The 27869-nt window shown below is 40.1% G+C and overlaps 1 protein-coding gene across 4 annotated transcripts; it reads right to left on the bottom strand.

The window, feature by feature from the left end:
• Positions 1 to 32: 32 nt before the first annotated feature.
• Positions 33 to 25016, bottom strand: mfge8b (milk fat globule EGF and factor V/VIII domain containing b). Of its 4 annotated transcripts, none has more exons than XM_085164905.1 (11): positions 24822 to 25016; positions 14511 to 14633; positions 14186 to 14317; positions 13366 to 13398; positions 7871 to 7984; positions 6787 to 6968; positions 6345 to 6500; positions 5876 to 6020; positions 3886 to 4088; positions 3634 to 3789; positions 33 to 3029 (listed from the first exon to the last, which is right to left on the bottom strand). In XM_085164905.1, the coding sequence occupies exons 1-11, from the start codon at positions 24889 to 24891 to the stop codon at positions 2886 to 2888; spliced, it is 1458 nt and encodes a 485-aa protein (XP_085021031.1). In that variant the 5' UTR covers positions 24892 to 25016; the 3' UTR covers positions 33 to 2885. The 4 variants fall into 4 exon arrangements, with proteins under 4 accessions (XP_085021031.1, XP_085021032.1, XP_085021033.1 ...); XM_085164906.1 differs by having other exon boundaries at positions 3886 to 4070; positions 24822 to 25015; XM_085164907.1 differs by lacking the exon at positions 13366 to 13398 and having other exon boundaries at positions 24822 to 25015.
• Positions 25017 to 27869: the final 2853 nt, after the last annotated feature.

The raw sequence follows: 27869 nt of genomic DNA, 5'->3' as shown, positions 1-27869 counted from the left end.
CTGTAACATTCAAGTAACCCCCAGTCAATTCATTATGACAGTTTTTCAGTTTTCTTTATTTATTCGTTCATTTTAAAAGATACAAAGGCCAAACACAAGGTCCTCTTAGAAACACAAGACTGGAATAATTTTTTTTTTTAAAAAAAGCTTCAAACCAGCCAAAATTCAGAGATCAACAGTCAGTAACTCATAATACATAAAACACATCAATATCATCAGTTTCTTTTTGATCAATCAGAAAAAAAGCCAGAACAGGGGAACAAGATATGTATAACTTCAATGCTGATGACTATCTAGAAAAAATATGTCACCAATAAAGTGGAAACTTAAACTGAGCAACTATTAACCAATAAAACGCATGCAGACGTGGATAAGAGGGCTGCCTGGAATCATCTGCGCCGATAATAAATACTGTACAGTGTACTCTCCGCGACCTCTCAGTGGCACTGCTGTCCCCTCATGCATTTTTTAGGGATCCTGAATTAATATTTATTGTCATCAAAACTAACACAGTATAATATTGCACAAGCCCATAATTCATAATTCATGGGGTGGAAAGGTTTAGAATACTGTGACAGGGTGGCAGAAAGCTGATGATATGGAGGCTTGTGTCATGTCCAGTGGAAGCGTTAAAATCAGCTTTAATTCGGTATCTTATCAGCAGGGCTGCAGCTTTGAACTGGAGGCATAATGCTGGACCCAAAGTAAATGATCTGCTGCAAACATTAGCGTCTACCAATGCAGGCAGATCCCAGTACAAACGTACTGCGTATATGAATGTTAAACCCAAACCCCTTCCCCCCTACACACGCACACACACCACTTTCAAAACTCAGTTTAATCCAACAGACACTGAACTGCAAACTTGATTTCTCTGCTGCTTACCTCTACACATAACAGCAAAATCTATGTTTGTTCTTCAATGCACAGCACAGTTTTGTTTTTTTGGTTTTTTTTTAATACTTTCAAAACACAAACATAAAAGTGCCATAAAAAAGTGAAACTGTGTGAACACGACTAGAAGCAGGGCCGAGTGAGTGAGTGAAAGAGGAGAGTTCAGTAGCATTTGCTGTACATTTGGAGCAGATCTACCTTGACCTGAGACGACATCCGTTTAGTTTTAGGCTTGCATCTGGTAATACATATATTTACTGATTTAATACTGTTATTTCAGTAAAACATAAGTTGAGTAGGGGGTCCAGATCTGAGACTTTTATAACCAAACCACAAATGTGACTTTATAAAAGTAAAATATATCTGCTATAGCTAATAACACATGAAAGACTGCAATAACTAAAAAAAACAAAAAACAGTGATCTTAAATGTTTTGAAAAATTTTATCCCCTCTAATGACTGCAGCATGTGTTTGAACGATTTGCAAATAAAGAAAAAAAAGTGTTTTTTTCTTTCATATACTAATTACCGGCAGCACGGTGGCACGGTGGTTAGCACTGTTGCCGCACAGCAAGAAGGTCCTGAGTTCAATTCCAACATCAGGCTGGGGTCTTTCTGTGTGGAGTTTGCATGTTCTCCCCGTGTTTGTGTGGGTTCCCTCTGGGTACTCCGGCTTCCTCCCACCGTCCAAAGACATGCAGCTTGTGGGGATAGGTTAATTGGAAAAATCCAAATTGTCACTAGGTGTGAATGTGCGAATGAAAGTGAGTGTGAATGGTTGTCTGTCCCTGTGTGTTGACCCTGCGACAGACTTTGTTTAAAATATCTGATCCCAGGTGTCTCCTCAGGTATTTTAGATCACAAGCGAAGTGACTCTATAGGTTTGTAATGATGGAGACTTAAACACATTTGATTCCTCTTTCTGTTCTGTGTGTCAGCACCAGTGCACCATATACTAGATTTTTATAAATACAACAACAACCTGAGGATGTGCTGGCAAAAAAATATGTGTGGATTGCATCCAGGTCAAGAATTTACTCTTGTACAAAAAAGGAACACTATTCTGTTAGTGGCTGCTATACTAAAGCTTGGAACTAGATATTAAATAGATATTAAATATCTTGCCCTGAAAGGAAACAAAAGGTAACAAACTAAGAATTTTACTCTTTAAACCACTGGCGAGAAAGACTAGTACTACTCTAAGACTGACCTTGAAATTTTCAGTCTCACTTTTTTTTTGCCCAGCAAAATAAAATATTACAAGCTTTTATTTTATTAAAAAATAAAAGTAAATTTGGTCATTTTTTCAAATAAAAATACATTTAAAAAATCTGGTTATTTGCCAATATGTTAATCATATATTAATTATTAGATATTATGTTCAGAATAAGTTTTGTCCATAACCCTCAGTGTAACTTCAAAAGATAATATATATTCTGTGTTTCTTCGGGGGAGCTCAAGGTTAATTTAAAGGACATGTGCAAGCTGTTTTAATGGAGCGTATATACATCACCAGCTGTGGGTCTCGGAGGTTCCACAAAGAACTGATTTAAGATCAGAGTCCAGGTAGCACCAACTGGTACAGCAGCAGTCCTGTTACCCCTGACCTCAAACACGGGGATTAGGGACACAATTTTATTTATATTTTGCCAATAGATTGGATCATATCTGTCCATAGATCTGCTTCCTGAAAAGATCCCAGATTTGGTTCAGGTGGAAAAGATGAATGATCAGTTCAGGAAACAAAAACAGAGGGCACACGTGGACTTCTGGTAACACTGGTTAGGGGCAACAACTCCCACCTCCGGCCAGCCAGGGTTTAGGTCGTGGTGTGCTACTCTGGTGTTTGCTGCCCTCTAGGGCTGAGAGCAAGGCAGTGCAGGTGTGGCTCAGCAGGGAGAAAGAAAGGAGGGAATTAAGAGGGAAGGGAGGAAAGCAAAGAGAGGGGAAGGAGGTAGAGAAGAGGAGGTGGGGGGGGGGGGGGGGCAACGCTACTCGTCACAGCCCAGAAGCTCCATTCGCAGGGTGATGTGGTCATGCCACTCCCACGGCAGGATGCGGACGTATCGGGTGTAGAACGGCGGCTCAAAGATGTTCTTTTTGTGAACGTTGTTGTCGCTGTTGCCTGGGAAAATCTGAAGAGAAGACAGTGATAAATTAACACAACAGTTTCACATGTTGTTGCAACAGTAAATGTTAATTCTAATTAAAACGCCCTTAATTTACTGTGTAAAGTTATTAAGCTCCATTAAGATATTTTAGTTGCAAAAGTAAAAAGGAACATGGGATCTAAAACCATTGTCAACATAAAATACAAAATTCAAAATGAGATCATAAAGTCATAAATGTTTTATTGATTAAATCAGAGCCACGCCTCAGTGTGACCTAATCTGGCCGTATACTGCCTGCATCTGCAGATCAATTGATTTTTTGGCTGTAATGAAAAATGAATACACACAGAAGACTAATCAGTCCCAGTGACAGCATAACTGACTCCAGATGCAGACAAGTACATCAAATACAGATTTTGTTGTTATTCAGTTTTTTGCTTTATTTAATTATTTACTGATTACAACAAACACATGGTTAAAGTAAGAGCTGTTTGGGTACCATGACTGGAAGGTACACAAGATTAGGCAGATGGTTTTAATGTTGTGGCCAGTCTAGGTGTGTTAAGTTTTACTCAGTAATTAGAAGAACATTTAAATTAATTTTGTTCCCCTGTGCTGTTGGACCGACCTTGTCTGTCTTTGTGGTCTCGTCCTTAACTATGGTCCACAACTGTCCATCATCACTGTGGGCGACTTTGAAGGCTGTGACAAACTGGACAGAGCCAAAGTCTTTGGCTCCCTGTGTGATGATTCCTGTGATCCTCTTGGTAGACTGAAGGTCAACCTGAGGTCATAGACAAAAAAAAAAAAAAAGAACCTTTACATGAGTAGAATGCATTAAATAAAAGCCAGTGTGCAACTCTGGCCAGTCTTCTCCCACCTGTATCCACTCAGATCGGTTGTTGGTAGCAGCAGTCCAGGCGTTGGTCTTGCCCTGTTTGTCCAGCCGGGCGTAGTGAGGGTGCCAGGTGAAGGCCTCGATGCCCCAGGTGCGGAAGGTGCTGGAGGCTGTAATCTGGCGATCAGACACCAATCTGGACTTCATGCCCATTGGCTCTGAACAACCTGAAGCGTTTGAATACACTGTGGAGGTGAGACCAGGCAGAGAAGAAGAGACAAAGGAAAGAGAGAAAGAAAGAAAGCATGATAGACAGAAAGAAAGAAAGAAAGAAAGCAAGCATGATAGACAGAAAGAAAGAAAGAAAGAAAGAAAGAAAGAAAGAAAGAAAGAAAGAAAGAAAGAAAGAAAGAAAGAAAGAAAGAAAGAAAGCATGATAGACAGAGGACGGACAGGAAGCAGCCCAAGGCCAGCCAGTGATGCGAAGCGACAGACAAATGAGCAAGGACAAAATGTGGGTGTTTCTCAACCGTTTGTTGCGGCTGGTGGGAATCATTTATATTTCATAATGTACTGTCCTAACCCTTAGACCAACTACATTTCTTCTACAAGACAGTCTTGCTATTTAGCTGCCATTTTAGGCTAACAACATTGGGCTTTTGTCTAAATGAATGTTTTAATTTCATGGGGACATAAAATCATATACTTGGAGTGCCTGGCTCAGCTCACCAGAGCACTGCCATGTTTGTTCACACCAAGGATAAAGCAAGCTAAAAAAAAACACTACATACACTTGCCTTCATCTTCATTATGAATACTATTAGTTATGCCCACCAACCCGCAGTTTAAAATTACATGAGCTTCAACTCTGAGCATGCAACAAGATGAATGGCTTATTAGTTTTTTGGTTTTGCTTGGCCCAAAGATTTCTACTTTTCTTTGTTCTATAACGTCTCTGCTCTTACCCAATCACACCTGAGGCTGACAAACACCCACTGGATGAGGAGAACATTAGGTTTTACAGTGACTGGAGGTCCACAGTATTCTTACTTTATGTAATTTTACATGTGCAGAATAAAGATCTTAAAAAAAGAAAAATGCGTGGAGCTCAGTGTAATATTTAAAGGCTGTAACAGACTTATAATGAGTGATGGGTTAGTGGAACAGCTGAGCATGCATGTTAAATGAACAGGGGTCAAAGCTGCATGAAAAATATTTAGCACAAGCAGCTGAATATTAAAACAGCATCTTTACAATTGAGCTGATTCACTCAACAGCGTTAAAGCAAGTCAGTGAATGTTAAACAAACAGTGCTAGATTAGGTAATGAGCATTTTGTATTAAAGTGAATGTGAAAGTATTAGTATGTTGTAAAGTGATTAAACCAAAAACACACGCTGGTCGAGATCTCGTGTTACACAACTGTGGAATCATGCAGAAACTGAAGTTCAGTGGAAGAAGAACACACACTGATAAGAGACAACAAAGAGAAACAGATGTCTGACAGTGCAACGAGGCCAGCAAGACTGAAAGAACTACACTGGCTTATGATAAAAGGAAAAGAAAGATGAATATGCTTCTACTGAAATACAGAAGACTTCAAAGAACCACATATTACATCAGCCTCCTGGGGTGACAACATTGGGACGAGGAATATGATGAGTCTTTTACCAATTAGCATCCAATATGTTGTGGTATATATAATCATATGGTTTTAATAAATTCTTTAGGGAACATCTTAGACTCAGACAGCACACAGCTGCGTTCAGAGCTGGCAAACAGTATTACCCTGCGCATGACATCGTTTGATCATGATTAACCGCTCAATGCAAAACTGAAATAATTAGTGACAAAACATAGGAGATAAATGCCAGCAGAAAAAAGGCTGTTGGATTTCCCTTCCTGAAAACTTCCTCCCACATTAAGCCTGCATGTTAAAAAGCTTCTTTCAGTCACTAACAAACCTCAATAAACTGAGAACCTAACACGTGTGCGCGGCATGTGTACAGCGGACGTTTTCTTTGTGAATTTACCGTTGAGTTCACAGCCCACCAGCTCCATGCGCAGAGTGCAAGCCTTACGACACACAACGGGAATGATGCGGATGTACTGGGCAATGATCGGGGGGTCAAAAATGTTAGTCTTGGTGCCGTCATTGTCCATGTTCCCCAGAAAAACCTAGGAGAGAGGTGGGAGCAAGCAAACTGTGTCAACTGCACCATCAGGTGAGTGTTAGCAACCATTGTTAGCAGATTTGTGACCTATCTTGAATAAACTTCTGCTTTCAAGCTGATGCAGTCAAAAGTGTGCCATTATAGTAACCGTAGAGTATTACCAGATTTATCTGTGTGATGTGTGATATATTATTTATTTGTAAAGGAAAGTCTTTTACCACTGTGGAATCTGTCTTGTTTGGAACAGTTACTGCAATTCTAACATAAAGCAATGGAAAACAGACTTTTCAACTACAATACTGTGTGTTTTATTCTTCTGTTGCCTTACATAGTCTTTTCTCTGTCCATCTGTTCTGTACATGGTGTATGTCCTGCCGTCCAGGCTGGAGGCCACCTTGAAGGCCTTGATAAACTCAGCTGTGCCCATGCGACTGGCGCCCTGTGTCACAATTCCTGTGAAGCGCATCTTTCTTTGCATGTTAATCTGGAAATGTAGAAATGGATGATGGTAAGATGAGTCTCCCTTCCCTTTAAATCAAATAGTTTTCAAAATCTCAAAAACATAAGAGGTAAAATTAAGCAGTCCAAACAAAAAGCTCTGCATACTGCGAGAATATGTTAAAGGTTTATGATTGAAATGCATTTGTTCTAAATCTCGATGATTCCAGACCCTAATTTCTCACCAGCCTTTATTTATTATTGTCAGTCTACATGGTCAGTTTTCTAACTGCCTGCGTTACACTCATAATCTACTGTATAACTATTCTCACTTGTATCCATGGGTTCTTGTCATGTGCAGCAGCACTCCAGGCATTAACCAGTCCCTTGTTGTGGAGGCGGGCAAGCTCAGAGCCCCAGCGCTGCAGGCCCAGTAGGCTGTAGCGGACTGATGAGGCTGAGATCTGTGACTCGGCAATGCCTCCTCCCTCCATGCCGAGAAGAGAAATACAGCCTGAAGAAAGAGCCTGGGGTTAGGTTAAAGTTTATTTCCATTTCATTTCTGTTTCTGAGATATGGAGCTGAATAAACATTATGTCACAATGCAGTCTTCACGTTCTTCACGTGGTGTGAAGCCTATGAGATAGTTTCACATGTACTACGCCTCACTCCCCAGTATCATACCAGTCTTGGGGTCTGATATGTCAGCAGTGCTACTGCTGCCCTGCGTGGCTACCTGCTGATTCAAATCCTTCACAACCCCAGCATCCACCCGTACTAGTAATCAACCTAATTTAAATAGGTGACATGTCTGTGTTGGTAATGTAATTGGCAGCTAGAGGCCAAACTCTATAGAAGATTTTCTGCTGTTGCTTTTTAATTCTTCACTTATAACCAAAATTGTGTTTTCTTTGACAACAAAACTGAAATTAGTTTATTATTTATTTATTAAGTCCAAGTGAATGTCTGTATCAAATCAGTACCAACAACGCATTTCTCAAGTATCATATTCAGAAGAATTGGCTCAAGGGATGAAGAACTCCCCCCAAAATTCTGCATCTGACAGTCACCAATGGAGAGGAATGTAAAAAGTCAGTATCTGGTCTCACACACGTGATGTGTATGCATAACTTTTACTAACCTGAACCATAAAATCATTAGGGATGCAGAGCACTGAATCAGCCTAATTGAACAAAGTATTGATTTTGCATTTTGAACAGACCATCTTTATGTTGAGCATTGATCATCATAAAACCCCAGCAGCTTGGCCACCATCCCCTATCCTCTTTAGTGTCGTGCACCTCCTTTAATCACGGTGCTTCTGTTACATTAGCATTAATAAAACTAAGAAGATATGGAGTTTTTTTTTATTGCCTCAAAGCATTTTGTCATACCAAGTGCTTGTCTGACACTTACGAAGTTGGCAGTGTTTTCCTACATAAGGGGAAGGGCAGTGGCATTTGAAATCTCCATCCAGGTCTCTGCAGGTACCGCCATTCTCACATGGCTGTCCAGCGCAGTCATTTACATCTACAGGGAGATAAATCACAGTCAGTGTTGTTACAGGACAGGTCAACTATAGGTAAGTTTAAAAGCAGATTACGGTTAGAAGTGTGAGTGAGTTGCATATCATGCTTGAGAAACAGATTTCAATATTCAATCATCTGATTTACAGTAAGGTCACCTCATGCTGTGCCAGCAGAACTGGAGCTGTAGAGAGGTTAGTGAGACGAGCTTAGTCCTTAGTCAGAAAATGCAAACTTGATAGAGATATTTGACATCAAAGAGACTACTGCACATGAGATCATGTGTTTAAGGTGTAGATTATAAAACAAATCTCCCAGAAGTAAACGTGTCTTTATAGGAAATCTCTGACTCCATTTCTGGATGCTCAAAGTAGAATAGATGATCTTCTGGAGAATCATTTCAGTGCCTTGAATGTGTTCATTTTGCTGTGATTCTTTGCATCACCTCTTGATGGCACCCTTACAAACATTATGCGTCCCACTTAAAAACTGTAGCACATGAGTCAGAGAGGACAAATCAGCAGAATGAAAATGGGACTAAACTCCTTTTCATCTCACCCACCACAACTGTCAGTGTGACTAAACTGGCACTGAAGGCACTCTATATTGACCACATTCAGGACCAAGGCACGAATGATGCTGGTTGTACAGATGACTGCACACAAAAAGCAGAATTTCAGACCAAATCTCTAAAGCTTTAATCCTGAGTGCTTGTTATTACGCAGGGAAATGCACGCAAACAACTCAGCACGTTGATGTAATGTTTCTAACCAACAAACACGCACACACAGCAGCATCTTCCTGCCCACATGCTCTCTCTATAAATAGCACTGTGTCCAAACATTCATTTTCAAACGTCACAGGAGGAATATAGTCATTTTGAAATGTGCATCCGCAAACTCTGGATAATGAGGTCCACAGCTGTGACACTTCTAGCTCGGGGAGCTCATGCTACATCACATAAAACCTACTATTTTAGCAGCTGAATATTTTAAACATCAGGCTCTGCATGTTGCAAATAGGCTCTTTGATCTCTTTGTTGTTGTGAAAAAAAAAAAAATGTTAGCAGCTACCTCTGTCTATATCCAGGCATGCTGGTATTTCCTGTATCAGAGCACTTTTACATTTTACTAGAACAATTTATTACAGCATAATTGTTTTTATTATTATTGTTGTTTTATTTTTTTACATGCACTGGATCGTTACAACATTCGAAACTACAGAAACAGAAAAAAGGAATATAAAATAAAATGTGTAGGATGAATGTAGCACATGGTGTATGAATACTTGCACTTTGCTAATTCATGGGTAGAAACAGTCAAAAGTTAAAGGTCAATCTTCCATTTTTATTTACTTTAAAACTTATTTAAAATCAGACAGCTGTTTTCTGGGGCGAGAGGCTTTGTGGGGACAAACTGAGTTCTTGTCACAAATAAGTGAGATGATCTGTGAGGTTTCAAAGAAAACAAACCAGACAACATTAGTAAGACAAACTCTTGTCAAGTTCTGAGGAGCGTCAGCTGGTGGCCCTCCTCCTGTAAGAGGATTGAGGACCAGGAGGACCACACAGCCTTGTCAGATCCAGGCGCTAATCCATTTATCCATCTATCTGATAAAAGGGGGAGGAAAGAAGAGAGGGAAAAAACAGGCAAGGGAAATGTTGCAAAATGTATGACCTGCACGACTAAAAGAAAAACAATACTGACTGTTCTGTGTGTAGTAGCATCCCAGTATCAGCTCACTGTTTGAGCATATAGATTTTAGTGGGATGAGTGCGTGGTAGCTAAACAGGTCAGCTCTCCATGGCTGGAATCCAACAAACCCTATCACGTTTAAGGGAAACGGCACACTACCACAATATTTAGAGTGTCAATATCCGTCTCAGCATGAAGCGAAAACCAATAGAGATCTCACGTGGCTTGTTTGAAATCTGACCCTGATCGAAGCACAGCCAAGGTCTGCTGGCAGCGCATGTGGTGATCAGCAAAGCTGTCTGCATCCTGGATCTGTGCTGCAGCAGGGTGGGATGAGGTGCTAGCTTGCGTCTGACAGTCCAAACCTGCTTTGGAGTTGCTCTTTTAAAAGTGTGATGTTCTCCATACCTCACAGTGTGAGACTAGACCTTACAAGGTTCTCAAAGTGAGCTCTGAAACTAAATGATTGATGTGATTTTACAACAAAACAGAAACATTCTCCACAAAGACAAAGAGTAGCAACACACCAAGGACGTTACTTAAGAACCTTCTGAAACTTATTTATATGAAACTGCTAAACTCAGTATAAATGCTAGCAACTTTCAACCTTATGATTTTTATGAAATTTAGCACAACTATTAAACAGGACCAAAGTCATTTATTCAAACTAAAGCCAACATGAAGTGACAAGATTACATATTTTAATCACTTTTCATACTGTTGCCATGGTACAGTAACCAAGAGCTGCTCTTAACCCCAGCGGCATTATTAAATTAAAAAAAGGCTGAAATGTGTTATTTTCCTGTGTGCTGTGAACTGGACAGACTGTTATAGCACAGCCTATAATAGATCTGACACACGATAACACCAAAGCTTCTATAGTGCAACATTTTACTATCTATATTACTGCATCTCCACCCTTGTATGATGTATTCATTATTCATGACTTCATGTTCTTGTGGCTTAAAAGAAAAAAGAAAAGAGAAGGGGAAGTTTGACGGATTTCAAGGTTCCCTGCAAAACCCTTCTAAAGTTAGAAGTAATCTAAAGTTAAACACCACATTATATTTACATATTTACACAAATGTGGTTGGTGTACTTTCTTGGGGATCTCGGGCAAAGCCACTAGACTTACTACAATTTCAAATAAAAACACAGCAGGCTCCTCTAACCTATCATAACTTCATGGGTGAATGCCATAAGTCTAGTTTTTTTTAAAGCCTACTTGCTTAATAAAATTTTAAGTATTACTCAAATATGTATACTTATTTAGTGGACAGAGAATGTTTTACTTTTGACAAAGAAATTCCTTTTAGTTTAAAAATAACTTAATGTCAAGAACTAATATAAAAAAAAATACATAATTTTACTTCACTTCATCCATCCAAGCTGTAATGTCTTTATTTTCATGGAAGCAACCTCTATGGTTAATTGTGACTACCCACCCTTACTAGTCTGTTTGTTTTTACCTGTGAGGCTTCAGCCTCTTATCAAAACACCTGACAGCTGTGTCGTGATTCTTAAGATCATGTAGTGATTCCACATAAGCTGCTTTGAGTTCCTATTAGGTCAACAGGGCTTCTTAAATGCAGACTGTAGAGAACCAATAAATATATGCCAGGCACAACAGAGTTCACGACGGCACAAACACACATGAAACACACACCCTGTATTCCACAGGGGGCATGTGTCCCAGACTGTCCGCACCACCACATCCTGGGAGGAGTTGAAAACTCTCCCAAAACAAATGAGAGATCAGAACACTCATAGACACACCCTTTTCTGGCCTCCGCACTGATTTCCAAGAAGTCGGAATAACTGTTCGGAAATGTGGGATTTAATGAATGTAAGAAGAAAAAGACTCTATGTACTGTTTGCATTAATCTGCTTCGGTCTGAAGTGAAAAGCATTCAACATCCTTCTCTCTCTCTCTCTGCATCTCTATATTCCACCTACCCCCCTAACACACACACACACACACACACACACACACACAAAAATTCTGTACAACCCATAAAGGCTTTTAGGCCAATTTGACAGGACAATCAGAACTGCTGCAGTCAGACCTGAGTAGTGAGTGTGACATTGTAAGGAGGGCAGACTTAATTCACTGTTCCGCCTCCATGTTTGCTTTTTCACCCGGCAACAGAAGCAGCGCTGACGTTGCTAGCACTCAGCATGGACCGCCACTTTCTGTTGGCTAGACTGGCACGAGGGATAAACCATGTGTGTGTGTGTAAGTGTATGCTAAACAGTCTGTACATGAGATTATAAGCTGCGTGCGGTTGTTCATGTGGGATGTGCAGCCCACACGTGATTAAGCTGTTTTCCAGTAGATTTCTTGTTCCTTTGATGTGTTTCTCAAAAGAATTTTAGGCTGCGAATCTTGAAGTGGAGTTGAATGGTGCCATTTTGTACCCCCCATTCCCCGATCAGCCAATCTTCCACTTCCTTTCTGTTTCTATTTATAGTATTTTTTTCCATGCAGTAGTTTGTGTGAGAACATCATCTCCTACATCTGGCTTTCAGTTTGCTGACACCTGCTTGTCAGGCTTTGAGCTTGACTGCTTTCTGATTAGCACCATCACTCCAATCACAGACTCCCATGCATTACCAATCCTATACAGCCTCACATTTCTGAATATTTTATTTTTCTGAAGTTCTGGCCTCATATTTCTGTCTGAATGTGCAAGTGTAAAGTGAATGTGAGAATGTTGGCTAAATGTTTAACTACACTACATCCCTGGGTTCACCACAGTCACCGGTTTTCTTCTTCGAGACTCCTTCTGCTTCACACAAACCATAGGAGCTGGCTGCCATGATAGTTACTCCTTGCCCACACACAGAGACATATTTTAGAGCACTTAAACTGTCAAAGAAGTCATCGGAAGCTGTAAAATGAGGGGGGCCTTTATGACCCAGCAGTCCTCAGGGGGGCTCTCAAACAGACATGGTCAAATAAATTCCACTCCTCATTATCCCTGAGGCATCATCTAATTAGTGTAAATGCCTGCCCCGTGGAGGGCTCATACTCTGGCAGCGTAGATAACATTAACTGCCAAATGACTTGTGAATGTATAGATTTTGATGAGCTGTGATTTGTGGTTTTTGAGGGGAAAAGAAAACAGAAACAGATTCCTTGGGTATGGTTTCTTAAATGAAAAAAAGAATGTCTTGAACCTAAATACACTCTGGGGACTGTAAATTAAAATAGATGAGAACTTGGAAGCAACCTAATTGAATCAGAATCAGAATACTTTATTGATCCCTGGGGGAAATTATTTTTTTTGTTACAGTGCTCCATTATAAACAAACATTAACAAGACAGACAATACGCTAACTAAGAATAGTCTCAGCGGGAATGATGCACAGCTTCAATGATATCTGAGCAAATGTTTTAGTATAACAAGACCCATCCCATCAGGGTGGTTGAACTGATTAAAAGTTGGTGGATCTAATGCTAAAATGATATCACTGCTGTTTTTGTGGTTGGCCTTGATTCATAAAGGACTATTTGTGCTGAGTTAGAGATAATGCTGAACTCAGCGGTTCCTTGTCTATAAGTGTATCTGTGAATGTAGCCAAATTCCTCAGCCTCCACATGCAGCCAGAGTGAACAGAGAGCAGTTGGATCCAAGAAGGAAAAGAGATAAGTGATAAGTGCAGCAAACACTCCTGTTTTCACTGTTACCTTTCTTTGAATTTAAATCTGCACCTTGGCCACCTAGGACAGAAAAGCACACAGGTTCACACAAAAATACACTTTGAAGGTCTGACTTGCAAATGAGCTCTTTGAGCATGTGTGGTAACTGTCACTCTGCTGCCTTCTCCTGCAAACAGTAACCATCTGTCTCTGTGTGCAGGGGTGGAGGCAGCTGCAGGAGCGCAGCACGTTCCCATCCTTGTTTCGACTCTTTCAGGCTGACCCTGTTTAAAGCAACCTAGTCTGAGTGACGTCTGAAAAAGGATGACAACTGTCGGTCTGGTGACCAGCACTCACAGCGGCTGTCTCCATGTTAGGGTTGATTGATTGATTGATTGAATCTTTATTTTGAACATGTTAAAAAAGTACAACAACATAGAATTAAAAGAGACAAATAAACAAAGCAAAACAAAAAAGAAAACGAGCAACCACAACTACAAATATCTGTCATGTTCAAAAAGGAGCAGGAACTGTATCACATTACACTGATCAATGTGGACGTCATTACACGTGCCAGTTAATGGCATGGCAAAGTATGTACTGCTGGTAAAAAAAACAAACAAACAAACACACAATAGTAGCACAGTGGCAACACGGAGACTTAGGTCTGCTTATTACAATTTTCTCCACAAGTAAGCATCAGTAGAAGTCAAAAACTGTTCCAACACCCACTGTTTTTCATTTTCATTCATAGTTGGCCTTCATTAAGTTGAGTTATTACACTACAGCAGCTCTACAAGGCCCACAAAAAGCCTGCCAGTATTTTATATTTGCAACCTACAACAGTCAAGAGGGAGCACAAACTTACTGTTCTGGCAGTGAACTCCATCAAAGCCTGGCTGGCATTTGCAGACATACTCGCTGAAGACATCACCTCGGCGGGAGTGGCCCGTCACCTCACAGATGGCATCATTCTTACATGGATTCGGGTTGCAAGGTCCTTTGGGTATTGAAAAAAAGAACCAAGTTTAACAGAGTTTAAGCAGTGTTCTATGTAATTTTTTATGAAAGGGGTTTAACCTTGATTTAACAAAATTAAACTTGGGCTTCTGAAGTGGGGTATGCCAGAAAATGTTTAAGGAAAAACTAAGCAGTAAACTGTGAATCAGTCATCCTGCAGAGGCATAACATACCAGACTCAGTCTCATTGCAGGTTTCTCCAGAGAAGCCATCAGGACAGATGCAGATGAATGGAGACCCTGCCCCGGTCACACAGGTCCCACCATTAGTGCACACGTTCACCTCACAGAAATCACCTGCATACAGAGTGGAACGGTGGCAAGTTGAGTACTGCATTTAAAATAAACTACTCTGCACAAGAATTGATAAAAAAGTACGTTCTTCTAGTGGGGAAATTGAATTAGATTTTTTTTTAATGAAGCCAGCGGTGGTTTATTTGCTTTTATTTGCATTTATAAATGCTTGACAGTTTACTTTTCCCCCTCAGCAAACATCTGATATCTCCAGGAGAATATTTCAGGACAGAAAATATGCTCACATACAGTAGGCAGGTTTAGCATTGGCTTTATTCGTCTTTACAATGAAGAAGCTATCCCTTTTTCACAAAGGAGTAGCTCCACATGTTAACATATTTTTAATAACAGATGCCTTCCTGACACAACCCCAATTGGATTTTTTGGTCTCGTCTTCCTTACAACAGGGATCTTTCACTGTTAGGCATATGTCCAAACCACCACACTATTAGTATGTTTTTACTAATATTAAATTTTTGCTCATTTTTTAGCATTACAACTATAGTCTGAAGCCATTCAGTAAGAGTGTAACAACAATTAAAGAACTAAAATGATGCTGTTCAGGTTATCATATTTCCATTCTATTCCCATATTGTGTTTCTGAAGAGTAAACACCATGCTGCAGGCTGGAAGTGAGGGTTTTAAAAAGCTGAGTAAGCCATCACTACACTGTAAACACCACACAAACACTGGATGCTTCTACCAGAGTGTAACTGCTGCCGAGCCTGGACCTGACAATCTGGCTGCTCCCTGGGCATGAGGGAAATCATGTCAGTTAGTGCTCGGCGGAGGGGGAAAAAAAGAAACAGAGGGTTTGTTGTGGTGTTTTAAGAGCATCATGACTGAATCAGGTCTGATTCACTCGTAGAGTTTTAGTCCAACAAAAAAGGGACGCCTCCTATTCAAACTATGTGTTACTTCTATTTGAGAATTACACCAGTGAAAAAAGTACAGTGAATTAACAATGAGCAAATGGGTATTTTACTTCCTGCATGCTCTATCAAAGCGCTTTTTCCTCCTCCTAAAGCAAACTTAGCGAGAAAGCATCTCACACAGCTATCAGCCCTTTATAGGGTTTAAATAACAAACCACATGTAATGACAATTTTCTGCAAATTGATACATAGTATTTTGGAAATCAACTTTAAAAATTACACCTCTATATAGCTATTTTGACACTTCGAATAATACAGAGGAAGTCAATGATTTAGTGTCTTATAACACCCAAGAAGACAGAGATGCCTTTTTAAGCAAACACTTTATCATCATTTAGATAATTGTTAAGGAAACTGAGGTTGGACCCCTTGGGACAAACTTGTGGTTTAATCACCACAGAGTCTGCCATACAGGCTAAGAAAGGAGTTCTGACCCTGTGTTTTGGTGGAGGAAATAAATATTTTTCCCCGCCTTCTAATATAAAGTTAAAGAACTGCATTTTAGCTATGCTGAAGGTATAATTATCATAGGCCACAGGGCCATAGCTAAAAATGGTATTTTGGAGAGACTAAATTTAATGCACAAGGCCGCATGCTTCTAATGCAATCACACACATCCTTGGTTGTTCTTAAAAACAAAAACAAAAAACAAAACACAGAGTAACTTATTCAGTGCAAACTCTAGCCAATGTCGGAAGCACTACTCTTCAATGTGTACAAATGAATATTGTGTAGTCTGAGTATTGTGTGGTCACTTATGACAATATGGACCTCATTTGTTATTACCAGCAAACAGCACTGAGGGAATTGCAGGAATCAGATCCATTTTACAAACATCCTGTTTGACTGTTTATCCATGAAGTGCCCAGCCCACAAATATCCCGGGTTATCTGTGCTGTATCCAGTGTCATGGCCCTCGAGTGCTTTCACATCTCGTGGGATTCTTAGGAAACAGGCCTGCCTGGCACCACTAACAAATCCTTATCAAACAAAGTTGCTGCCTGTTTATCTTTGGGAAGGAACACATCCTCCCTTCCTCTGGAAACCTAACAGATAAAAATGAATAACAAAATATGTTTACAAAAAATCAAATAAAGTTTGCAACAATCTGCATTTTATCTGTCTGTTTGTGGTATGACTTGACTTATTCAGCTGAAAATCTGCCTGGGTGTATTGAGGAAATTAAATTAATGACGCATCAAGTTAAGGTGGTCCGCAAAGAGGCAGTGACCCAACCTGAAAATAATCCCTACAATGACACCGTTGTCACCGAGTGAAATGAGTGAAACTTTTGTTGTTCACACCTATTCATTTTAAGTATAATCAAATTGAAGAGTCACAAAGCAACCAGATATAGAACATATTGTTATATGCTGTGCAAATGCAACCACATGAACCCCAAACTCTGTTATGCTCTTCCAAGATACTTAAAGCTTAAAAATATGTTTAAGTTAAAAGTTTTCTGCACTACAAGAGTACAGATATAGATGCATAATATTTGCTACAGTTATTAATGCAGTGAAAAAACAAAAAAGTACACCACTTCTACAAGTACCCAACATGGTCTAAACCACAGTGACAGATCAGGAAGGTATGTGGAGTTATGTTTGGCTGGAAAACCCATTTCCACAGGGCATTGTTTCTCTCACTTTTTATGAGTCACTGTCTGTGCCTGTCCCATGATGCCCCAGCCCTAGATTGCGGTCCAAACAGGGAGCTGGCTTTGGTATGAGCGTCTGTGATAAGTGTTGTGTTTACTTGGGGGGGGGGGACAGATATTTCCCACATCACAGAAGGAGAAACCTTTACAGTTAACCAGCAATCTCAGTCAATCCTCTGTACCCTCTGATCACAATACAATTCAGATGGATAGACAGGAAAGAAAATGAGCACTTAACAAGGATGAGCAGGCTCCACAACAAGGGACTTTTTGGACTCACTGCATTTAATGTGCACCTTGAATGAGGAAGAAGACAGAGGAGTCATTTGAGGACATTAGGAATGTGGTGGACAAACTGAGGACACTTAATGAGTCCACATCAAAGAAAAAGAAATTGAGGTAACATAAAACTCTGGCCTCCGCACTGATGTCCGATCCATTTGTATTCTAAACGTAATCATTTGTGGGGACTGTACAGAGCATGCCATTTGCTGTGTGCACGAAATACACATAGCCAAGGGCAAAAAGTTTCTTTCATCCGAATTACCCCTGAGTTATCAAAGGAGACTTGGAGAAAAAAAAACAGTGGTGCACAAAACATAATACTCTTAGACAGGTTAAAAAGACATTAAGGAATTACTTTATTAAATGTATTCAAAACAGGAGCTATCTGCAGCCAGATGGAAGTAACTTGACTGTGGTCTGAGGGGTGATTAGTCTCATAAGCTGTATGTTAAGTGCAAAGAATGAGCGAGATCTGTCAGAGGTCAGGGGTTTGGAAGTCAATAATCTCAAAGGCAATGTCTCCATACTGTTGATATGCATGGTGAGAACAAAAAAACAGAACAGAAAAAAGAAGCGGACATGGAAAGTTGTTTTAGTGCAGGACAGAATGCAGCAAGGCACTGATACCAGTGTGTTACTGACGATATAACAACCTCATTTCTGGACCCAGGCATCTCCTGGACCGTGTGAGGCTCACAGCATTTCAACATGATGCTGTCAATGTTTCACTGTGGATATCATGCTAATACCAAACCATGCAGCAACATATTAACGACCTCATGTCGTGGATCTCAGACGTTCTCTGTGGGGTTTTTTGTTTTGTTTTTTGTGTTCTTGCCATATGCCATAAGCACTCGTCCACTGTGGACCCTCAACATGTAGTTCTATTGAGAACCCTCCAAATGTTACTAGTATTTAGTTTTCTGGCTTTGTTTACATGCAAAGTTATATAAGTGCTGTACTTTTTAAAAACAAAATACTTAACCTTTACATCAAAAACAGGCTCACCTTCAAATATCATCCAAATCTACAAAAAACAGATTTAAATACAATCATCTTTACACGTTAACTAACTGGTTCATTTACCGTTAACGTCTCATGCCACTAAACCTAGCAAGCCTTGGTTTACTTTACTTTACTATAACACCTAGGAGAACAGCTACGCTGATTGTTCTAATGGAGCTAAAAGAATTCAGACCATTTTTTAAACTTTCAATGGCGTCTCAGTGCTCATTTTCTATTGGGAATTGGAGGACCATTTGGACTCAGAAATGGCTAATGGTGTTGGTCTTAACAACTGGACTGAAAAGGTCCTGTGGTCTGAAAACAACAAACATGCTTTTCGCTGCTCTGACGTCCACACACTGGCATGCCAGGTCATACAGGCTGGCAGGCGAGTGTGGGAACTCAGTGTACCAGAAGGAGAAAAGCTTACATCATGTCCAAACACACACACACACACACACACACACACACACACACACACACACACACACACACACACACACACACACACACACACACACACACACACATATACATCCAGCCCTTGTTAAAACAGTTAAGGATGTGCTGAACTATAATAAAAATGCCTGTAGTACTGAGTGCTCAAGGAGCAAGCAGGGAAAACCTAAACACACAGGAAGTGGATGTGTTATGGCTGCCCAAAGAAGGTCCTGTGATAACCCAAGCCTTTTCAATATTAAGAATCAGCGGGACTCCAGCTGCAGGTGAGGTTTCTGTAATCTGCATTTGCTATTCTAGAGCACAGCCATCTGCTACTGCTCCCAAGAAAACAACAACGAAGGCCAGCCGCTAAAAATACACACTCAAACACACAGGCACACACGAGTCATGCACCATCAACAAAACAACACGCTCGTCTGTAGCTGACTACAGCTGAAATAGAGATAATAACTCCATAGTAACAACAGTCTTAACTGGATTACTCATTGGAGATGTAACCTTTGTGGCAATACCGTCAATAATTTGGCGTTCTTTTCTCCGACCATATGAATACAAAAAGTTTGTGTAAACAACTCCTGATCTTGGATGCAAATCCCATCAATTTTCTACTTGGCTCCAGTGCTGAATGCACAAAAGACAGCGTGTAAAATATTCAGCATGGCAGATTGGAAAGTGGGGCGACAGACACTAATAACGTGTCCCGAATTAGATGATATTCCATATTGTTATGAAACATTGATTAAGGAAGCTATTCAAAATTCATATGGAATTTTAAAAGAAAGAAAGAAAGAAAGAAAGAGCCTGTCCTGTCCCCAAGGGATTTGGTGGGAAAAGGAATAATAAAGTCGTCACATGCTGAAGCAGACAGCCGCCCAAGGGGAAGACCCAGAACGCGCAGATGGTTAGACGGAGCTTTGATATGAATGAAGATTTCCGTCACACATTCATATCAAGGAGATGAATAAACTCCAAAAGCAAAAAAAAAAAAAAAAGGATATAGAATATATAAAAACAGATGTTGTCCTGCAAAGCTCTGTGTTGGACCAATGCACAGCCATGCCAGTCCCCTAAGACAAAGGATGTGTATAAAACACGGATGTAGCTTGTGAAAAGTGAACCAAACTGAACTGTCTTAAATCTGTACTTTTTCATGGCCACCATGGGAGAAACTGATGAGTTTTCATAAATATTCCCAGTCCTATAGAAGTCTATGGGAAACACTTTCCTGGTGAGTTTATATTAAAAAGCAAAAAAAAAATGCACTGTTATGAAAAGCTGTTTCTTTTATATTACTATTATTATTTCAACACAACAATGCAGAAAAAGTGAGAACAGGCTGGAAAAAGATACTTGGGTAAAAGTAGTAATGATGTAATCAGAAAGTGTGTAAAGAAGTCCAGAATACAATAAAAGATATTCCATGGGCTATATGTTCTTTAATACAAAATAAGATGTTAATAAATATTAATAAATATTAATAGCAGAAAATTATTAATTATATATACAGTGGGGCAAAAAAGTATTTAGTCAGCCACCGATTGTGCAAGTTCCCCCACTTAAAATGATGACAGAGGTCAGTAATTTGCACCAGAGGTACACTTCAACTGTGAGAGACAGAATGTGAAAAAAAAAATCCATGAATTCACATGGTAGGATTTGTAAAGAATTTATTCGTAAATCAGGGTGGAAAATAAGTATTTGGTCACCTCAAACAAGGAAAATCCCTGGCTCTCACAGACCTGTAACGTCTTCTGTAAGAAGCTTTTCTGTCCCCCACTCGTTACCTGTATGAATGGCACCTGTTTGACCTCATCATCTGTATAAAAGACACCTGTCCACAGCCTCAACCAGTCAGACTCCAAACTCCGCCATGGCCAAGACCAAAGAGCTTTCGAAGGACACCAGGAAAAGAATTGTAGACCTGCACCAGACTGGGAAGAGTGAATCTACAATAGGCAAGCAGCTTGGTGTGAAAAAATCAACTGTGGGAGCAATCATCAGAAAATGGAAGACATACAAGACCACTGATAATCTCCCTCGATCTGGGGCTCCGCGCAAGATCTCATCCCGTGGGGTCAAAATGATCATGAGAACGGTGAGCAAAGATCCCAGAACCACACGGGGGGACCTGGTGAATGACCTGCAGAGAGCTGGGACCAAAGTAACAAAGGTCACCATCAGTAACACACTACAACGGCAGGGAATCAAATCCCGCAGTGCCAGACGTGTTCCGCTGCTGAAGCCAGTGCATGTCCAGGCCCGTCTGAAGTTTGCCAGAGAGCACATGGATGATACAGCAGAGGATTGGGAGAATGTCATGTGGTCAGATGAAACCAAAGTAGAACTTTTTGGTATAAACTCAACTCGTCGTGTTTGGAGGAAGAAGAATACTGAGTTGCATCCCAAGAACACCATACCTACTGCGAAGCATGGGGGTGGAAACATCATGCTATGGGGCTGTTTTTCTGCCAAGGGGACAGGACGACTGATCCGTGTTAAGGACAGAATGAATGGGGCCAAGTATCGTGAGATTTTGAGCCAAAACCTACTTCCATCAGTGAGAACTTTGAAGATGAAACGAGGCTGGGTCTTCCAACATGACAATGATCCAAAACACACCGCCCGGGCAACAAAGGAGTGGCTCCGTAAGAAGCATTTGAAAGTCCTGGAGTGGCCTAGCCAGTCTCCAGACCTCAACCCCATAGAAAATCTGTGGCGGGAGTTGAAAGTCCGTGTTGCTCGGCGACAGCCCCAAAACATCACTGCTCTTGAGAAGATCTGCATGGAGGAATGGGCCAAAATACCAGCTACTGTGTGTGCAAACCTGGTAAAGACCTATAGTAAACGTTTGACCTCTGTTATTGCCAACAAAGGTTATGTTACAAAGTATTGAGTTGTATTTTTGTTATTGACCAAATACTTATTTTCCACCCTGATTTACGAATAAATTCTTTACAAATCCTACCATGTGAATTCATGGATTTTTTTTTTTTTCACATTCTGTCTCTCACAGTTGAAGTGTACCTCTGGTGCAAATTACTGACCTCTGTCATCATTTTAAGTGGGGGAACTTGCACAATCAGTGGCTGACTAAATACTTTTTTGCCCCACTGTATGTATATATATATATATATATATATATATATATATATATATATATATATATAAAAACAATCCTAACTAAATTATTCAGGAAAGTCTCTTCGTGATTTTTTTTCTGCAACTTCGAAGAAGGAACATCATCACTTTAACAGGAAATTAAACTCCTTGTTGAGATCAGATATCTCACATTTAGTAAGACCAATATCTACCTGATCTATTAGCAATTATCTCAGACTCACAAGAAAATTTGTAAAAGGAAATTATTCATACACACCTGCCAACATGCACAAGTTATACACATACGCACACAGTGTCCTGGCTATATTTAGCCCTGGTTCCGTCAACTATCCTAAGTGGTCTTGTCATGAGAAAAAGATTGCCTCAGCTCTGACAGAACTCAATTTTCCACTTGTCTTCCATCAGCAGCTAATGAAGAAGACAACCAAAGCACAACCTGCTGAAATGAACCTAATCAGGTCAAATGCAGAGTGGGAAAAATCCACTCAGCTCTTATTATGGCCTCTAAACATTTTGCATGACACAGCAGCAACACATTCATTTCAGTTTTAGCAACAGATGTAGAAAAGTTCCTGAAACATTTGTGCAATACTGCACCTGGGATAAGTAAGAGTAGTTGTTTATTATCCATTAATTTCACTATCCTTCAAGTCTGAAAAAATATGGTTCTCTTAACTACCAAACAGAACATATCTTCAATTATGTCTTGCTTTTTCCACAGCATGTGTTTCCACACAATTGATGAGCGAAAGCACTAAATCTACAAAACAATAAAATAAAACTCACTAAGAAGCACTAAGCACAATGTGTAGTTTGGATGTTATATTATAAGCAAAGCATAATGCATAAAGTATCTATTATAAGATTCATGTTGGCTCGTCACCAAACACAAGCACCATAGACACAGCCAAGGCACACTCTGTTTCTTCTGGCTCAAAACAGCTATTTGAGGGGAGACTTACAAATAACGGCAGCACGGTGGCACGGTGGTTAGCACTGTTGCCGCACAGCAAGAAGGTCCTGAGTTCAATTCCACCATCAGGCCGGGGTCTTTCTGTGTGGAGTTTGCATGTTCTCCCTGTGTTTGCGTGGGTTCCCTCCGGGTACTCCGGCTTCCTCCCACCGTCCAAAGACATGCAGCTTGTGGGGATAGGTTAATTGGAAAAATCCAAATTGTCACTAGGTGTGAATGTGCGAGTGAATGGTTGTCTGTCCCTGTGTGTTGGCCCTGCGACAGACTGGCGACCTGTCCAGGTTGTACCCCGCCTCTCGCCCTATGATAGCTGGGATAGGCTCCAGCGCCCCCCGCGACCCTGAAAAGGATAAGCGGAAGCGAATGGATGGATGGATGGACTTACAAATAACAGCTAGTTCAGTCCACAATGAGTCTTTGCTACTTTGACAGGAAACAAAAGTGTAATTTCCTGATATTTCTAACTATCTTACAAAGAAAAGCATGGTTTATGCATGAGTAAACTGCAATTTAAAAAGTACAATCCTGGTGATTTACCTCTGGCTCTGAACGAAATCTCTGGTGGGTGTCAAAAGGCAGGAAAAACTCTTGACACAGAAGTATTAGGCAGATAGTGAAACCATGACAAGTACAACAGTCATGCTATACTGTGAAAAAAAGTAGCCACTTCTACGCTTCTATTTTTAAATCAATCTAACTCTGTTCTTTATTAGTTTCTTGTTATGTTTTCCAACATATTTTCAAATACATCTGTAAAGAAAAAGAAACTGCTTTGACCTCTGATACTGAGTTTCAATCCCTCAGGAGGAATAAGCCAGTGGCTCACTGACAGCTGAATAGACTATAAATCAAAATGTTTAATCTGGAAAGCAATGTACTATTACACAACAGTAATCCAAGTTATGAATTTCCCTTTTTTTCAATATGCAAATGGTGGAAAATGATCCTTTTTTTCCTTCCTTTTTTCACATTTGGAAAATACACCATCATACCAAGGAAAACACATGTGACTCCTTTTCCATTTGTGTGTGAGCAGAAATGGAGGCAGTGGAAGTCAGGCCATTTCAGCTTTTGTCCATCGGCCTAAATGTGTTTGATGCGTGGAAAAGCAAACAAAGATAAGCGCCAATGGCATAAGGTTAACACTGGATAAGTATAATAGCCGACGTAAGTGTGTGTATGCTTCTCTATTTTTAAAAAAAATTAAAAAAAGGGGGGGGGGAGGGGGTTGTCAATGCGCACATGAATGCCTCCAAGCGTTGACTCTGTAAACCATACAAAACCTGGAACACATTTAGATCTAACCAGCTACAGACGGTTAGTTGTTTTTATGTTTTTACAACTGCAATCCTCCCATTTCACAACCAGCCAGTGTCCCACTCACCACATTCCCACACGTCCTGTCCACTTATTCAAGGATCGCTTGAACTTGCACCTACAAATGCCCGCAGCTCCATTATTCTGGCGATGAAGTGAAGGCACCACTTGTGCCGGGGTGTGATTAGCGCGCGCACACGCACAAAAAAGGGGGGAGATAGGGGGGAAAAAAACTCTGAGGTGTCAACAACTAATTTATACTGTGTAAAATCAGAAGTGACGAGAGGGGAAGCAAGCAACCAACTCAACTGAAACAGTCACGGTACTGGACGCTGTGGGCTGCGGTCTGAGCAGTAAGGACTGTTGACAGTAAAGACTGATAGTAATAGAACAAATGTTAAAAGAGGGCGAGAGAGAAAGAGATAGGCAACTTACCGTTTACCCCAAACACCAGACAAGCTGTAAAAAGTTGCAGCCAAAGGAAAAACCGCGTCTGTTCCTTCATACTTCTTGTTTTTGTCAGCCGTTAAATAGCTGCAGTTTGTTAGTTTGAAGGACAACTGTATGGTTACAGTGCAACGACAGTCTGGACGTTGTTGCTACGGCGGCTCGAGCTTGTTGTTCGGTTCTTACTCCCAGAGAGCAGGCGTGGAGAATGAGCACGTGTACCTCGGCTCTCGGCCAATCGCAGCCTGGCATTTAATTGTAACCCCCGCCCCCGTTTAAAAAAAGTCACTAAGAAAAGTAAATTGATCTGCTATGGAAACAAAAGAAGCTGTTTACATTTTAGTAACATTTATGTATTACGAAGGTGAATAGGTCTGCCAGTCCTTGTAGTAAAATGCTTTTCTCTGAGTTTGAGGGACATCACAGCACCAGGAACCACGCATCTTTATTTTGACTTCAGATATCAAGCCAACAGCAGTAGTGAACTTCAAGAACCAACTTCTGATAGCATCACCTTTGGCCACCAAAAGGACGTCCTTAAAATCACACTCTTCCCTTGACAAACAGTTTGATTACATTTTCACACTATATGAGAGTTACAGCTAACAGGGACAAAAAGAGCAACGCGTACTGACAGAAAAGTTCAGGATATACTCAAGAACTCAACTCATTATTACTGCTGTTGGACAGAAGTAAGCTCACTGACCCTTTGACCCAAATTAGACTTTATCAAAACGTTTTACAGCCTTCTCCAGAGTAAATAAACATGGACACATATTGACAGCTAAGCTAAACAGCGGTGGCCAGAGTTGTTTACGCCACAGAGGCCACTGTAGCTACGATTATTCAATTCAATTCAATTCAATTCAATTCAATTTATACAGTGCCAAAAAGTCACACAAAGGTGCTGTGTATTTTAAGATAAAGATCCTACAAAATACAGAGAAAACGAGGTGACTTCCTATGATTAAGCACTTGGTGACACTGGGAAGGAAAACCTTCCATTTAACAGGAAAAAAAAACCCTCTGCCAGAAACCAGTTTGAGGGAGGAGCAACAATGGGTTGGGGGTGAGTGAGGTGAACTGGGAGGTGTAAGAAAACAGAATGTATTTTACTGTAATCTACAATCTGCTGAACTCTAGTGGTAAGATTTTACTAACTTTAACAATTCAATCAGCATGCATTAGCATCATTTGGTTGTTTTATGGCTAAAGTGAGATTTGCTGTATGTGAATTCATTATACATAAATAACAGCTTTATATGATTACAACAGGATGGATAACAGATGGGAAAAGGAGCTATAATCATGTAAGGCCTAGACCACAGCATTAAAAAATTTTTTTTAAGTTTTTGCTTTAATTGTAATGTATACATCATCTATATATGATATATGAATATGGTCTAAAGTGTCAGATTTACTATAGCATGTGAGAGAGTTCATTGATTCTTAATGTTCTGAATAATGTTTCTTGTATCCAAAAATGTTTGAAGCACACTGAAATATTTTATAAATATTTGTAATATTTAAATGAGGCCCATTTTTCTTCTAAAACAGAATTTACATGCATTTAATTTGCGTCATTATCGTCACCATCAGTACAGCTGTCACTCTTTGATGGAGCCCTGTTGATGAATTGCAAGTCTATTCACAAAAAGTTCTGGGAAAATTTCCATGATGTGCCATGCACGAAATTCTCTTCTGACATGCAGATTAAGGCCAGAGCTTTATTGTATCAAGCCATCTGTGGGTGTTTCTGGAACTGGGATCCAGCAGTGGGTCACAGTTGATTTTTGAGCTGTCAGAGGGAGTGGGCGTGAGACAAATAATTGTTTTTAATAGGTGTGAGACTAAGAGTGATGTCCAGGAGTGGAGATTCTATCAAGCTCCCAATCTTTCACATTTATCTTGTGTGGATAAATGTAACTTATTTGTGTCTCTTTGTACAGCTCCAAATCTGGGCGACTAATGCAACTACATTTGTTTATGCAACACTGCATCTATTTTAGAACTCCAGTGCCTGTAATTGATTTTTCTTTCCCTGCTAATACCACACTTTGAGTGGTGGTGCAAAGTTAACATTAGCAAGAAAAGGAAATCCCCAAATGGTCATTTTTCCCATTAAAATGCTATCTTTAAATTTTAGAGATTGGTGTTAAGCTTCTCTTGTAGTCTCACTCATTAGTTTGAAGAGCAGCAAGTGAAACATAATGTGATTATTGTCAGGGTCTCTATCATTTCTAATTGATTAGAGGGTGAACTGAGAGAAAAAATAATGATAAAGGAGATTACACTTCTCTTTAAGAGGTAAGTAAATGAGGTAAGTTTTAATATGAACTGCAAAAAATTACCACTTCTCTCTGAAAACACCAATGGCACTGTATCATGTACACATCAGGCTGACTGACATTTATCAGTGGTCACTGTGGTGTGTGTCTCAGCAATGACAAATTTCTCAGATGTTCCTCTTCCATGCGACAAAGCTTCTTCACATGACTGACCTTCAGTTAATATGAGCTGGGTTAATCATCACAAGATGACAGTTAAATGAAAATTTAATGAGACAGGACCCTGTTTGATCTTAATCCGCATTGCAGAGAGTAGCATAATCCTGTAAACTCAAATCTTGAGAACATGTGATACCCTTAAAGGGAAATGCTACTTGGCGAATTTGGCACAGGATTCATGAATGTATAGCTGGTATGTATCAGTGATGTTTCACTTCTGTCTCCCACACAGAAACAAGAAAAATTGGCCAAGATGTCTTTCACTTCTGTCTCCCATTTGGAAATGAGACTGAGGATTCATCATAAACAGCACCAGATATAAAGAAATGAAAATGATTGATAGGAGTGGAGATGAGCAGAGTTTCATTTTGACATTCTTAGTTTGTACAGCTGTGTATGCTCACAAGGCTCAATGATTTTTTGCCAAATGGGGCTTTCTGGTGTATGTTGGACTGTGGAAGATATGCACGTGACAATAATTGATGAATGTATATATTGCCAAAAGAATTCTATTAATATTAGTTGTTTA

This window comes from Neolamprologus multifasciatus, chromosome 7 (genome assembly GCF_963576455.1).
Source record: "Neolamprologus multifasciatus chromosome 7, fNeoMul1.2, whole genome shotgun sequence".
NCBI classification, from domain to species: domain Eukaryota; kingdom Metazoa; phylum Chordata; class Actinopteri; order Cichliformes; family Cichlidae; genus Neolamprologus; species Neolamprologus multifasciatus.
The sequence above is the reverse complement of the archived record's forward strand: the minus strand, read 5'-3'. Positions and strand labels throughout refer to the sequence as shown.

Bases quoted from the DNA above. Each gene is read 5' to 3' on its own strand.
- mfge8b (XM_085164905.1), bottom strand. From the start codon at position 24,891: ATGAAGGAACAGACGCGGTTTTTCCTTTGGCTGCAACTTTTTACAGCT. The intron at 7,985-13,365 runs GTAACAGTGAAA...ATCTCCCTGTAG, and splicing joins AGATTTAAATTCAAAGAAAG to ATGTAAATGACTGCGCTGGA. The intron at 6,501-6,786 runs GTGAGAATAGTT...CTACATTTCCAG, and splicing joins ACAAGAACCCATGGATACAA to ATTAACATGCAAAGAAAGAT.